The following is a 13,534-nucleotide window of genomic DNA, read 5'->3' as shown; positions in this document are numbered from 1 at the left end:
AAATCACTGTAATACTGTTTCTACAGAAAAGGGCCTTCTGATTTTCCACCAACCTACTTACTAATCAGGTTCTAAAGATAAACCATTTTTTTGTAAAATGAGAAACTGAATATAAAAATACACAAACAGTAAAACAGGAATGAAATTATTATTATACACACTATTATATGTTTATTAAAAAAGACACACAAAAAAATCTCTTTAAATTTTATAAGCCAGGTCTATGTGTACCCCTACTAACTCTTAAAATATGACTCTATTTAATAGAACATATAAATATAAAAGCTAAACAACTCGCTTCAAGCATAAAAAAATTTAACGCATATTCTTTTTTTAAGGGGGAATCATTATTAATTAAAAAATTTGGTTACAACCAATTTTATTGGCATTAAATTAGAGGTATTTTAAATTTGAATAATGGCTATTTACCAAAACTCGGAAACAGGCAAAAATGGAAATAGTTTTCCAATAATTACAGATCAGAAGCCAGAAATCAATTTAAGAAAATACAGACAAACCCTATGTTTACAATGATTGTGATGGAGATTTAAAGTTCAGTAGTGCATTAGCAAACTTCACATTTAAATCAAACTTTGAGATTTGACAGCTGTTTCTTGAAAAAAATCTCAGTATCTTATGTTAATAAATCAGTTTTCCATGTGCCTTAGCACACTCCACGGTATATATACAAAACACCATGTTGGCAATTAAGACCTTTTCTTTAAAACTTATCAAAATTAGCTTACCAAATGCATAAGAGAAACAATGGCAATGAAATGTTTGGACCATCAAATAAATCTAAAACATTTACAACTGTTGGAAGGGACAAACACATGGTGCATTCCATGTAGCATCAGGGATGACTGTGAGCCAGCAGTTGAGTCTGTGCTGATACAACAGGTCTCAACCAGTGCTCATGGGTGAAGTGGACATCCTCACCAGGAGCCTGGCTGACAACTGGCTCTTCTGTCTTTTAGGTTCCAAGGTTTCATTTTTGTTTTTAAGTGCTCAGACCCCAAAACAGATGGGTAATTATCTGTTAGTTTATGATATTCAGTCTTTACTGACACCTTCAGGGAAAAAAGCCACAGATTACACTGCTACACCTCTTTCAAATTCACATTCATATCTATTGATTAGACACTTCATACTTCACTAAGGAATGTTTATCGTTTTTGTTTTTATGAATCAGGCTTTTGGTCCAAGTATTGATCCTCATCCACTAACATTTACAAGTTAAATAACAGCTCAGTTCAATCTTTAAATAACAAATTACTGTCACTTCTAAATTTGTTGCGTGTACATTAGTAAGGGAAGCAGGGTGCGTTAGTTTTTCCAAGATGGATTTTTTTTTTTAAATATTATCAGTTCACTAACCAAAAAGAATATTATTCTGTTCACATAGAAATTACAAACAAAACTTAAGTCACTTCTTCTAATGGTATAATCATAAAATAAAGAAGCAAGTAGTATTTGTGTCCTTACATGTAACAGGATTATAAACATTAAAAGTAAAAATTATTTTGCTCTTTTGGTCTGGGGATTGAACCCAGAGGTGCTTTACCACTGAAGTACATCTCACGCCCCCGCCCCTTTTTTTTAGTTGTAGTTGGACACAATACCTTCATTTCATTTATTCATTTTTATGTGGTAATGAGGATCGAACCAGCACCTTGCATGTGCTAGGCTAGCACTCTACCACTGAGCCACAACCTAGTCTCCAGCTCTTTCATTTATTTATTTTTGAGACAGAGTCTTACTAAGTTTGAGGCTGACCTCAAACTTGCAATTTTCCTGTCTCACATCTCCCACGTCACTGGAATTACAGGCATACACTACCATACCTGGCTTAAAAATAAAAATTTTAAGGTATGTGTGTGTCATTACCAGGTTTATAAAGCTATTAATTCAGTTAAGGCAATGAAAGGGAAGAGCAAATTCAAAAATCTTGATAAAATGAAAGGTCATTTTATTTTATATTCTTAAAGTCTCAAACATTTATAACTGTTTTGTTATTTCTTAGAAATTAAAGACTTACACATATACAAGAAAGGAAATGGCTTTGAAATTAATGAGACCTTAGTGATTCTTGATTAATTCATAATACGGTAACATAAGACAAAGAAAATGACTTTAAAAAAAAAAAAGATCTGATAATAGCAGAACAGTTCTTCATTCAGTTTTTATAATCCTTAACTGTTTTCTTTGTTGGCTGTTAGTTTTAGCTGGGATGTGTTATTAGATTTGCAATGAGAAAGGAAATCACGGGAGGTCTAGGCTGGTACCCAAGTCTCTGCCTAACCCTCTCCCCTAGCTGTAGCACCCTCCTGGAGACCAACAGCTTCTCGACTCTCAGCTTAACTGTCTCAGTTCCTGGCCACCTGATCCAGTGATTCTTTCTCCAGCAGAAAAGCTAATTCTTTTCCCTTGATATGAAATGTGCCTACAACTATTTGATTAATTCATTTATTGTCTATCTCTTCCCCAAGACTTTAACTTCCCAGACAGCAAGGACCAGGGGTGTCTTGTTTAAGGCTATATCCCCAGCACCAAGCATAGTACTTAGCACATAGCAGGTGCTCAATTCCTTAAAAAAAAAGGCAAATCAAATAATCACCTTACATGGGCTTCCACTTATGATAAAAGCTGACAAAATGGCTCTTTTTAAAACAGGACATTTAATAAAAATTTTTTTTATATATATTGGATGAGGAATAAAAATGTGGGATTAATAAAACTATGTGCCTTTTACATGCCATTATTGTCCCTATCAACAACAGGGACAACAAGTCCTTCACTGTTTCCAGTCCTTCACTGGAGCACATTTTTTGTTCACCAATTACTTTGATACACATAATTTCTGTCTCCTAAACCCATTCCCTAAAAAAAATCCAAAAGTCACAGAATTTCTTTGCTTTTAGCATATGGAATATCTTATTTTGTTTTTATATTATCACATTTTTTAATGATAGCATTTTCTAACAGCCAGAAGTACTTAAAAATTAAAATTTCCCAAACATCTCTTCTATTTGGCAGCCAGACAACCAATAAGAATTAGGAACAGAACAGAAGACCTGGGATGCAGAGAAGACATAAGAAGAAGCAACATTCCTAGGACAGGACTCAACTGGGTCACAGGGGAGACGGAAGGTCCCACTGTTCACTTTTGTAGCCCTGCCTGCTTGGCTGATGCCACAGTGATTTTTCAAATTTTAACACCCAATGCTCACCATACACTCAGAGTCAGACTCTTCCAAAGAGACTTCCTGAAGCCAACTTACCTCTGTTTCCATGAGAAGAGTTTTTAATCTTGTCAAATCTTTTGTTACCATCCCATTCTAAAAGGGTGAAATAAAAAAGAGAAAACAAATTACAAGATGAGTTTTCTGTTTTCTTTTTCTTTTGTTTGGTTGATTGGTTGTTTGTTTGTTTGTAGTGCTGAGGATTGAACCTAGGGCCTCACACACACCAAGAAAGCACTCCACTGTTGAGACACAGTCAAATCAGAATATTCATTCTTTACTATAGCAACTGAGCTCTGCATTCCTCCATCATTTCGGAAGTTTATCTTTAAAAAACAAAATTATCCTCATCCCTGGATCTGATTACCACTAATGCTGGTAATAGAACTACACATGTATGGGGAAAGGTTAAAACGGTTAACAGGACTGGGCTGGGGCTGTAGCTCAGTGGTAGAGCACGTGCTTAGCACATTTGAGGCACTGGGTTCGATCCTTAGCACCACATAAAAATAAACAAAATATAGGCATACTGCCCATCTACAACTCCAAAAAAAAAAAAGGTTAACAGGAAAAACTAATTCAGTATGCATGACTCTGTATGCACCTTATAAAAAAAAGAGTTTAAAATTAATTCAATAAAAAATTCAAACAGGTATCCCTGTACAGCAAAATGTAAGTGAATTTAAAAACAAATCTAAATGTTTTTACTTTTTTCCCCTAGGATTAATGATTTTATATATGGAAAATGGAGAACTCAAAACAGTTATCTATGACTCCAAGATTCACATAAAATGATCATACTGCTTTAAATATGGCTCAATAATGAAGTTATTGAAGGAAAATATTCATGTTTCTAAAACTCAAATTTCACTTGAGATTTATAAGCAAATTACTTTTTACTAGTTCTAAATTTAAAAGCCCGATGGGTACAACTGTAAAAAGTTTAGCTTACGCACAAAAAAAAGCGTAGGATTATCTTAATTATAAATGAGAGATACTCTTGACTATCTATTTAGAATTAATATCTAATTTTGCTATATTAATAATATATTTTACTTTTAAATTCATTTGTAAAGTGTGTGAAATCAAGAGACACTGACAATTAAAAAAACAATTCACCACATAATAATTCCTTAGAAAATGACTACCTGAGATGGGCCAATAACTTAAAATCTACCAAGTACTTTCCTAATTTCTATTTTTGTACCCAATATATATCTTTGCAGTGAAAATGTAACTGTGCCCTAGATTTTCATATCAATTCAGAAGAGTAAGTACGAATAAGTCACACACTGCACAGCAAAGTATACATATACATTTCTTGTTTTCACTATTTTTCATTATAATTCCTGAAAAATATCAGCCATGTTTATACCACTAACAACTGGTAAAAAAGTTACTATCTCTTTTTCTTTTTTCTTTTATCTTAGTTGTTGATGGACTTTTATTTTTTTTGCTTATTTATATGTGGTGCTGGGAATCGAACCCGGTGCCTCACATGTATGAGGCAAGCGCTGTACAGCTGAGCTACAACTCCAGCCCCTCTTTTTCAATTTCTATAGATTATCAACTCTAAAGTTCAAAACAAGTACTCTTTCATTTATCCCAACCAAAACAACTTTTTCAGAAAACTGAATGCTACATATTTTTTTATGGGTCCTAAATCTGAATAATTACATAATTCCGTCAGAGTGGTTATGGATATTAATTTATACACATACCATCTTCAGAAACAAAATTATTATATAGTCTAGACAAGTTTAAACAAAATTTTTTCTTACATGACAATAGTTAGAACAAATTTTATAAAATAAATGGCTTAATTTAAGAATACTATAAGAAGCATTTTAAAAGATGCTCTGAGGCTCTATGAAATTGTATTTTTAAAGAAAATCATTTAGGGGAAGGGGCTGTAACTCAGTGGTAAAGCACTTGCCTCACATGTGTGAGGCACTGGGTTCAATCCTCAGCACCACATAAAATAAATAAAGATATTGTGTGTCCATCAACAACTAAAAAAATTTTTTAAAAAAGGAAATCATTTAGTAATCCTATACTTTAAAATATTTTATAAGTACATGTGATATTAAAATACATAATTATAAGCTAAAACAATCCAATAATTTAAACATAATTTTGTTAAAGGAAAAAAATAAGCTTCTCAACAGAAAATCTCAAGAGTCTCGTGAACTTTGATTTCTGAAAGGAAGACCTAAGAGGAAAAATGCACACTATTTTTTTCCCATAATACAACTAAGGAGTCAAAGGTGCTCAGGCATTCAAATTTCAAGCCCATCAACATACCAGGGACTCTCCCGTCAGTGACTTGGCAAGGATGGTGGATACAGGCTGGAGCTTTCCTTTCAGCTGCATGCAGCAAAGCACCGTCCGAAAGGCACCCTCTCCCTTGGCCAGTCCTTCTCCCAGCACTGCCATCAAAGAATAGCATCATTAACAATGTGGCGTTTGATACACATTTTAATTATAATGTTAACACAAGCATGGCTTCCATACATGAAAGAATAACTACAAATACATGATGAAAACATTGGTGTTTCACATCTGTCCAAGACATGAAGGACAGAGAAAACTTATGCCAATGAACATATTAAACCATAACCTATAGCCAATTACAATCACAACAAAATCATGGGGAGAACTGGAGTCCTCCAATACGCAGCTAGATTGGAGGAAAAGCTCATGTTCTATGGTACAGTAGGATAACTACTTCTGGCTACAACTAATTGTACATTTCAAAATAGCTATTAGAGAGGATTTGTAATATTTCCAATACAAAGAAATATAAATGTTTTAAGTAACAGATTGTAGGGATGGCCTTAGGCCTTAGCCTAAGCAACTCCATTTTAAAACTCCACTTTGAAATCTGCAGTCTCACCAGGAATGCCTCCAATATTATCATCATCAGGCATAGCCCCAACATAAACAAATCACTTCTCCCTTATCACTACCCTGATAAGCTCAGAGTGAAGTCTCTGTCATGTTGCCCTCACCCCAATAAGGGGGAGAAGCAAAAAAATCAGGATGGAGACCACCAGATCAGATGTTTTAACCCCAGGGCATATAACATCACTGAGAAATACAATGGCAGCTGATAGGGACTGAAAGAGTGGTCAGAAGCCCCAAAATTTAGTATAAATGATGGAGCAAATGAACAGACATTCAGCCAGCCAACAGTGATGCCCTCATGCTGGAGAGCCTGATGAGGACCTGCACTGACATCCCAACTCTTCTCATCGTTTGCCTGATCCTCTGCATCTTCCTCACTGCTCTCAAACTCTACAGCCACATCTTGACCCTGTAATAACTGCAACTTATCCCTACAACCCTCTCCTCAACCAGCCATCAGCTCCACCCCAGAAGAAGTCTGCCTTGGTTCCTGACATGATCACTGTGGTCTGAGTAAGTGTGCACTTGCTGGACTTAGAGCCAAAGGCTTGAAACTTTAGATCTGGCACTTGAGCTTAGCATGCAGAGGGAATGTCTGTCATGAGCCTGTCATGATTAAGAGTGTTTGCAGTGTTTGCTGTGGATTGATTGTGTCTACTGCAGTGCCTAACATTAAGGATTGTCATTTTCTTGATTGAGAACCTATAGAGTGAAATCGTATTGAGTGATTTGAGTGAATAAAGCATTGAAAGGGCAGAAGCACATGGACATTCTTTATTTCTCCCCCTCGACTGTATAAGTCACATAGCGACACAGGTATACACAGGGTAAACACAGGTATACCCTGCTATGATCATGTTATCCATGTCTTGAAATAATAACATTGTACCTTATAATATGTGCACTGTCAATTAAAAACAAACAAACAAAAAACTACATGGTCAATTTTTTTTAAAGGCTCTAGGCAGGCTTGGTGGAAAATGCCTGTAGTCCCATCTATTCCAGGAGGCTAAAGAGAGGATAATCTGAGCCCACGATTTTGAGACAAGCCTGAGCAACAAAGTGAGACACTGTCTCTACAGAAAGAAAAAAGTGGGCTAGGTTGTAGCTCAGTGGTGGAGCGTTTACCTAGCACATTTAAGGCACTGGGTTCAATTCTCAGTACCACATAAAAATAAATACATAAAACAAAGGTATTGTGTCCATCTACAACTAAAAATATATATATTAAAAAAAAAGAGAGAGAAAAGTGCTCCAGTGAAAAATATTGTTCAACCTATGATTTCTGGCTACTTAAGAGCTTTTAAAACTACAGATTTATTAGCTAAATAAAATTCTCATATTTTTGACAGTGACAAAAGATTTTTTGGCATTAAAATGCACAAGAATAGAAACTGCAAATGTCAACATTAGATATTCCCAAGCAATTAAGAATTAGCCTTTACCAAAACCAGCAAGTTAACTAGGAATCTAATAGTGCAATGGTCATGAAAAAAGCTACCCAAATTGTTTGCAAATCTGTGTAGATTTAGTTACTACAATCACAAGGCTCACACATTTCTAACATATGCCTTGTCATTGGAGATTATTTCTCACTGCAACTACTAATGGTTCAAATAATAGGGCAATCTTTATCTTTACTACAATCTTTACTACAAAATCCAAGAGTCCATTATTAGTTTGTACATTCTTTAGCTTTCTTTGTAAAAAATAATAATAATAATAATAATTTGCTGAAAAGAAAATATTTTGGAAATTGTATTTTTTTCCAAATTATTTTCAAAGTAATGTTCCCTTTAAATATTAGTAGAAGACCACACTGTATAAAGTCCACTGGACCCAGTGCAATGGCACATGCCTATTAATTCCAGCAGCTTGGGAGGCTAAGGCAGGAGGATAACAAGTTCAAGACCAGCCTCAGCAAATTAACAAGACTCTGTTTCAAAAATAAGAAAATAAAAAGGGCTGACAATAAAGTGCAGTGGTAAAGCTCCCCTGGATTTGATCTCCACTGCCACAGTAAAATTCCTTGCCAAAAACTGGGTGAGGTGGCACACATCTGTAATACCCGCAACTTAGGAGGCTAAGGCAGGAGGATCGTAAATTCAAGGCCAGTTTCAGAAACTTAGTGAGACCCAATTTCAAAAATAAAAAATAAGGCTGGGTTTGTGGCTCAGTGGTACAGCACTTGTCTGGTAAGCATGAGGCACTGAGTTTGATCCTCAGCACCACATAAAAATAAATAAATAAAATGATGGTATTATGTTCTTATATAACTAAAAAAATATTTTTTAAATAATAATAAAAATATTAAAAGGGCTGGGTATAGCACCCCTAGGTTCAATACCCAATAGCAAAAAAAAAAAAAAAAATTTTCTTGCAGAAAAATTCTCTTCCCACCAAATATGTGTGGATTCTACTTTAAGCTGGTCTCAGACTGAATTGCCTCTTTCTGACCACTAGGAGTTATAAAAGAGGAAGTGTGCACTCCTTACACCTCAGCTGTGTTTTTGCATTCAAGTCCCTTATCCCCTTTCACTCTGAACTTTTGGAATATTTTCTAACATCTGAAATATGTCTTAACTGAAATGCTTTGTACTAAAACTTAAGTAATATAAAAGAAGTATCCATTCAAAAAAACAAATAGCCTTGGTTACAGTTAGATAGACTTGGCTATTCACAAGGGAAAAAAAATAACAATTAAAATGCAATTCCTTTTGGGGACTGAGGCTGTGGCACAGTGGTAGAGCACTCGCCTAGCACGTGCAAGGCGCTGGGTTCAATCCTCAGCACCACATAAAAATAAAAAATATTGAATGTTATTCTTTATTATTCAGCAACAAGACCCATATTAGGTAATTTCTTTCCTAAGTTCTTTCCAAAGTTTCTTATTGAAAAGCTTAGCCTATTAAGGCATTTTTCCAAAAATTCTCAAAAGAAATTTTTTAATTATCAGAAAAACTAAATCCTTTAGTTATTAACAAAGTGAAATTAGTCACTGCTTAGGTATAATCACTCTCAAAATTGAAATTATTTCCCTTCCTAAAAATCACCCATTTGATTTTTTTTATAATGATTCCATTCACCACAAACATAAAAGTATACATATGGGGAAAAGGACAAAAGTATATAAACAGACTCCAAAAGAGTGGAAGGCCTAAATCAAAGTTATTAACTAACTGAAGGTTAAAATGGCCATCTGTTTCAAGTATCAAAAAGTGTAATACAAATCAAATAAGAACAGTGGCAAATACCAGTATCTCACCAAGTGTCCTTGTTGCTAATTTTTTGTTACATAATTCTTGTCTATCTCATCCCTTTCCCTTGTCTTCTCCTTTCTTCTACCTGTAAACAGATGCTTTTGTATATGTGGGTTATAGCTTTTGTGCAGTTGATGTCCTTCCTACCAAGGTCTTTTGCAGATAAAAATGTTTCCTTTAAAAGGTGCATACAAGCCAGGCCCGGTAGCACATGCCTGTAATCCCAGCAGCTCGGGAAGCTGAGGCAGGAGGATCACCAGTTCAAAGCCAGCCTCAGCAAAAGCGAGGTGCTAAGCAACTCAGTGAGACCCTGTCTCTAAATAAAATCCAAACTAGGGCTGGGGATGCGGCTCAGTAGTTGAGTGCCCCTGAGTTCAATCCCTGGTACCAAAAAAAAAAAAAAGCATATAGGAAAACTGGGGATGTAGCAAAGTGGTAGAGAACTGCCTAGCATCCACAAAGCCCTAGGGGCCGGGGGGAAGAAATGCATAGGAAAATAAAAAGCCCTAACACTATTAAAAATTAGGTATTTATTACCTAGACCTGTTCTAAGTGTTTAGCTTTAAACACCTTAACAAACTTTTTTGTAAATCTCTATTACCCTCCTCTTTTCAGTATTTGTTCTTTAATCTGTCACAAAAGTCTTCATGATCTCACAGCCCCCTTGGGTGTACTGTAAATTTTAATGTTAAAATCTGTTTATTTTTGGAAGTCCCCTTTTCTTCACCTGCAGGTCACTAGGAAGACTCTTGGGTGCCTTCTTGCTGTATGTTTTCATTCTATAGAAACACAGGTCATTTCTTCTGTCTTATTTTCAGTGCTCCAGTTTAAACATTAACACTAATTCTTTTAGTGTTCCTCAATTTCTTCATTGTATAAAATAATCACAAACTAAAACACTGACCACACAAGCATAAAAACAACTGAAATCTGGTTCCATAGAATATCATGAAAGGATTTTATTTCATTGCCATGCTTGAATAAACTTTTTACTTACAGCACTGTTAAAATGATATTTGTAACTGTAGCCTATGTGTGCATGAGAGAGAAAAAGAGAACTGGCTGCTTAGAGTGCTTCTGACTTCTTCATAAGGAACCTAACTTCACAGATTCATTTTCTGTGTGATTATAGCAAAGTTAACCTCTGGTAACTGTTCAGCAACTGGATTAAGACGGTTTTTCTGTAGAACAAAATCTATTTAACTGTATTTTTCTATCTTAAAACTCCTTGGAGCTGGGGTTGTAACTCAGCAGTAGAGTGCTTGCCTCACGCATGTGAAGCACTGGGTTCAATCTTCAGCATCATATAAAAATAAATAAAATAAATACAGACATTAAAAAACAAAATGCAATTTTTTTTAAAAAAACCTCCTTCATTGCCTCCCTCTCAGTTTCAGAACTCAAGATTTTGCCATCTCTGTTGTAGGCCTCCAAGAGAAATCCTAACTGTGAAAAGGCAAGACTTTTCAAATCCTCTGCTCAGACACTCCCTTATTTCATTGTTTCCATAGTTAAATTGCTAATTTTTCTTTTTCCCACTAATTTGCTTACTGAGAAAAGCACAGGCATTTTGCTACTCTTCTGACAATTTTCTTTGCCCCATGGGAGAAAGCTCTGATTTTTTGTTTTCAGTTTTCTTTTTGTTTTTGCAGTACTGGGGATTGAACCCAAGACCTCACACACACTAGGCAAGTGGGAGAGAGCTGTTTTCAAGTGTTTATAATCATCTTTAATTTCAGTTTGCCCTTAAGTACAGTTTAATGAGATTTCATAAAGGCAAGGTATCATTTATTTTAAATTACCTTTTTTGTAGAAATAAAACTAGTTAATATAAAATTAACACTAACAAGTATTCCCTGAGTCACAACATGAAATATATAAAAAATGATCCCTCATGATTATAACTGCATAATTAGAAAATCTAGGCATTTCAAAGTTAGTCAGATAACCATAAGACTCCTACAGCTGAGTTCACATAAGTTCAAAGACTATTCCTTAAACATCTACTCATACTTCTTTTAAAAAACTTAGTTTACAGGGAGTATACCCGTCCTCAATCTTAACTCAAATATTAAACAAACTTTCACTTTTCTGATTTTATGTTCTATCCCAATATCATTATTCTATAATTTAACTTCTTGTTCCTATCAATTTAAACAGAAGACCTTTTACTTAAAACAGTTAATAGGGCTAGAGATATAACTTAGTGATAGAACACTTCCCAAGCATGCATAAGGCCCTGAGTTCAACCCCCAGCACAGGTAAAACAAAACAACAACAACAAACAGTTAATAAACATGAAGGGGAAATAATGAGTGAAAGTCAAGATCTAATTCCACAAAGTCTTAAATTCCTATTGGAGAATGAAATTGTGAATTACTGACATGCACAACTTAAATGTACTACACAATGAGTGAAAACAGTCATCTTCAAAGGTCACATACTGTAAGATTTCTGTTTATAGAACACTCACAAAATGATAAGAGCAGAACAGAGATTGCCAAGGGTTTGTAAAGGTAGGGAGGATGGTGGTTGTAACTATAAAGGGAGAGCACAAGGGAAGTAATCATGGTAATGGAGCAGTTTTGTTCCTTGATTCTTCATGGCTTCATAAATCTACATATGATAATGTGACACAGAACATACACACTCATTGGACTAATGTGAATTTCCTGGTTCTGATGCTGTTCTATGGTTATATAATATGTAACCAATCCGGAAAAAGTAGGAAGGGTATATGTGCTATCTCTGCAACTTTCTAATCTGTAGTTTTTTCAAAATAAAATGTTTTTTTAAATTCCTATTGGAGAAATAAAGCTTGTATAAAGGGAATTTTCTAAAAAGAAGTTATAGTACCTGTATCTAAAAGACAATAGATTAAGCAATGTAATCAGACTGTATCTCTACTTTTAAAAACCTGGTAAGTCAGGTGCGGTGGTGCACACCTGTAATCTCAGCGACTCAGGAGACTGAGGCAGGTGGTTTGCAAGTTCGAGTGCAGTCAACAACTCAGTGAAACCCCATCTCAAAATAAAAACTAAAAAGGACTAGGGATGTAGCTCAGTGGCATGTGCAAAGCTCTGGTTTGATCCAGTATCACAAAAAAGTAAAATATAAGCCTGGTGAATAGATAAAACACTTGGTAGACTAAGAGTGTGAAGACCCAAATTCTTATCTCCGCCTCATTAATGATTAAATGATTCTGAGCCTCAACTTTTTCATTTCTAAAATAAATGAACAGCCCCTTTATTGTAGAATTTCAAATTCTGTTATGTCTGTAAAACTCTTAAAGTACATACAGGCAGCAATAGAGGACAAAAAGGAGCAGGGTAGCCTTTCAGAGCAAAAAATCCTCACTTGGGAACCTCACATCCACTATGAACTGGCTCTGTGTTCTTCAACCACTTAATCCTCATATGTAAAACTAGAAACACGATGTGATTAAATAAAATAACACATTTCAGGGGGCCTAAGACTGATATAGTGTAAATACTGTTATCCCATTAACTACATATATTTCCAGAAAGAAGCTTTTGTAATTATCATTAAAACTACAGAAGCTCCTTGACTAATAAGGGGGTTATATCCTGATGAACCCATTGTAAATTGATAATGTAAATCCAAAAGGCATTTAAGGGCTAGGGGTGCAGCCCAGTGTAGAGCACCTGCCTAATACACACAAGGCTAAGTTCCATTCCTAGCATCACAGAAAAAAATGCATTTGCTACACCCGACCTAGCCAACATCACATCTGATCACCACAGCATACTGTAATGTACTGCTCACCCTCATGATCCCAAGGCTGACTGGGAGCTACAGCTCACTGTTATTGGCCAGCATCATGAGACATTAGTGGACAAGACATTACTAGCCCAGAGAACAATCAAAATCCATATTCAGGGCTAGGAATGTAGCTTGGTGGTGGAATATTTGCCTAGTATGCACAAAGCCCTGGAGTTCTTTGGTTTGAGGTTTGTTGTTTGTTTGGCAGGGGCAGGGGGAAGGTACTGGGGCGCTTTACCATTGAGCCACATCCCCAGCCCTTTTTATTGTTTACTTTGAGACAGGGTCTCTCTAAGTTGCTTACTGAGGCTAACTCTGAACTTATGACTCTCCTGTCTCAGC

General features: G+C 35.5%; 1 protein-coding gene across 2 annotated transcripts in view; it reads right to left on the bottom strand.

The window, feature by feature from the left end:
* Helz (helicase with zinc finger) overlaps positions 1-13,534 on the bottom strand; it is a 164,647-nt gene that overhangs the window by 115,052 nt on the left and 36,061 nt on the right. For both annotated transcript variants that reach the window (XM_071603620.1, XM_027946304.2), the window contains exons 6-7: positions 5,547-5,671; positions 3,282-3,338 (exon numbers count right to left, since the gene is read on the bottom strand). In XM_071603620.1, coding sequence (XP_071459721.1) covers positions 3,282-3,338; positions 5,547-5,671 — 182 coding nt within the window. The remainder of the gene's footprint in view (positions 1-3,281; positions 3,339-5,546; positions 5,672-13,534) is intronic.

This window comes from Marmota flaviventris, chromosome 17 (genome assembly GCF_047511675.1).
Source record: "Marmota flaviventris isolate mMarFla1 chromosome 17, mMarFla1.hap1, whole genome shotgun sequence".
NCBI lineage: Eukaryota > Metazoa > Chordata > Mammalia > Rodentia > Sciuridae > Marmota > Marmota flaviventris.
Note: the sequence above shows the minus strand (reverse complement) of the source record. Positions and strands in the feature narration are given on the sequence as shown.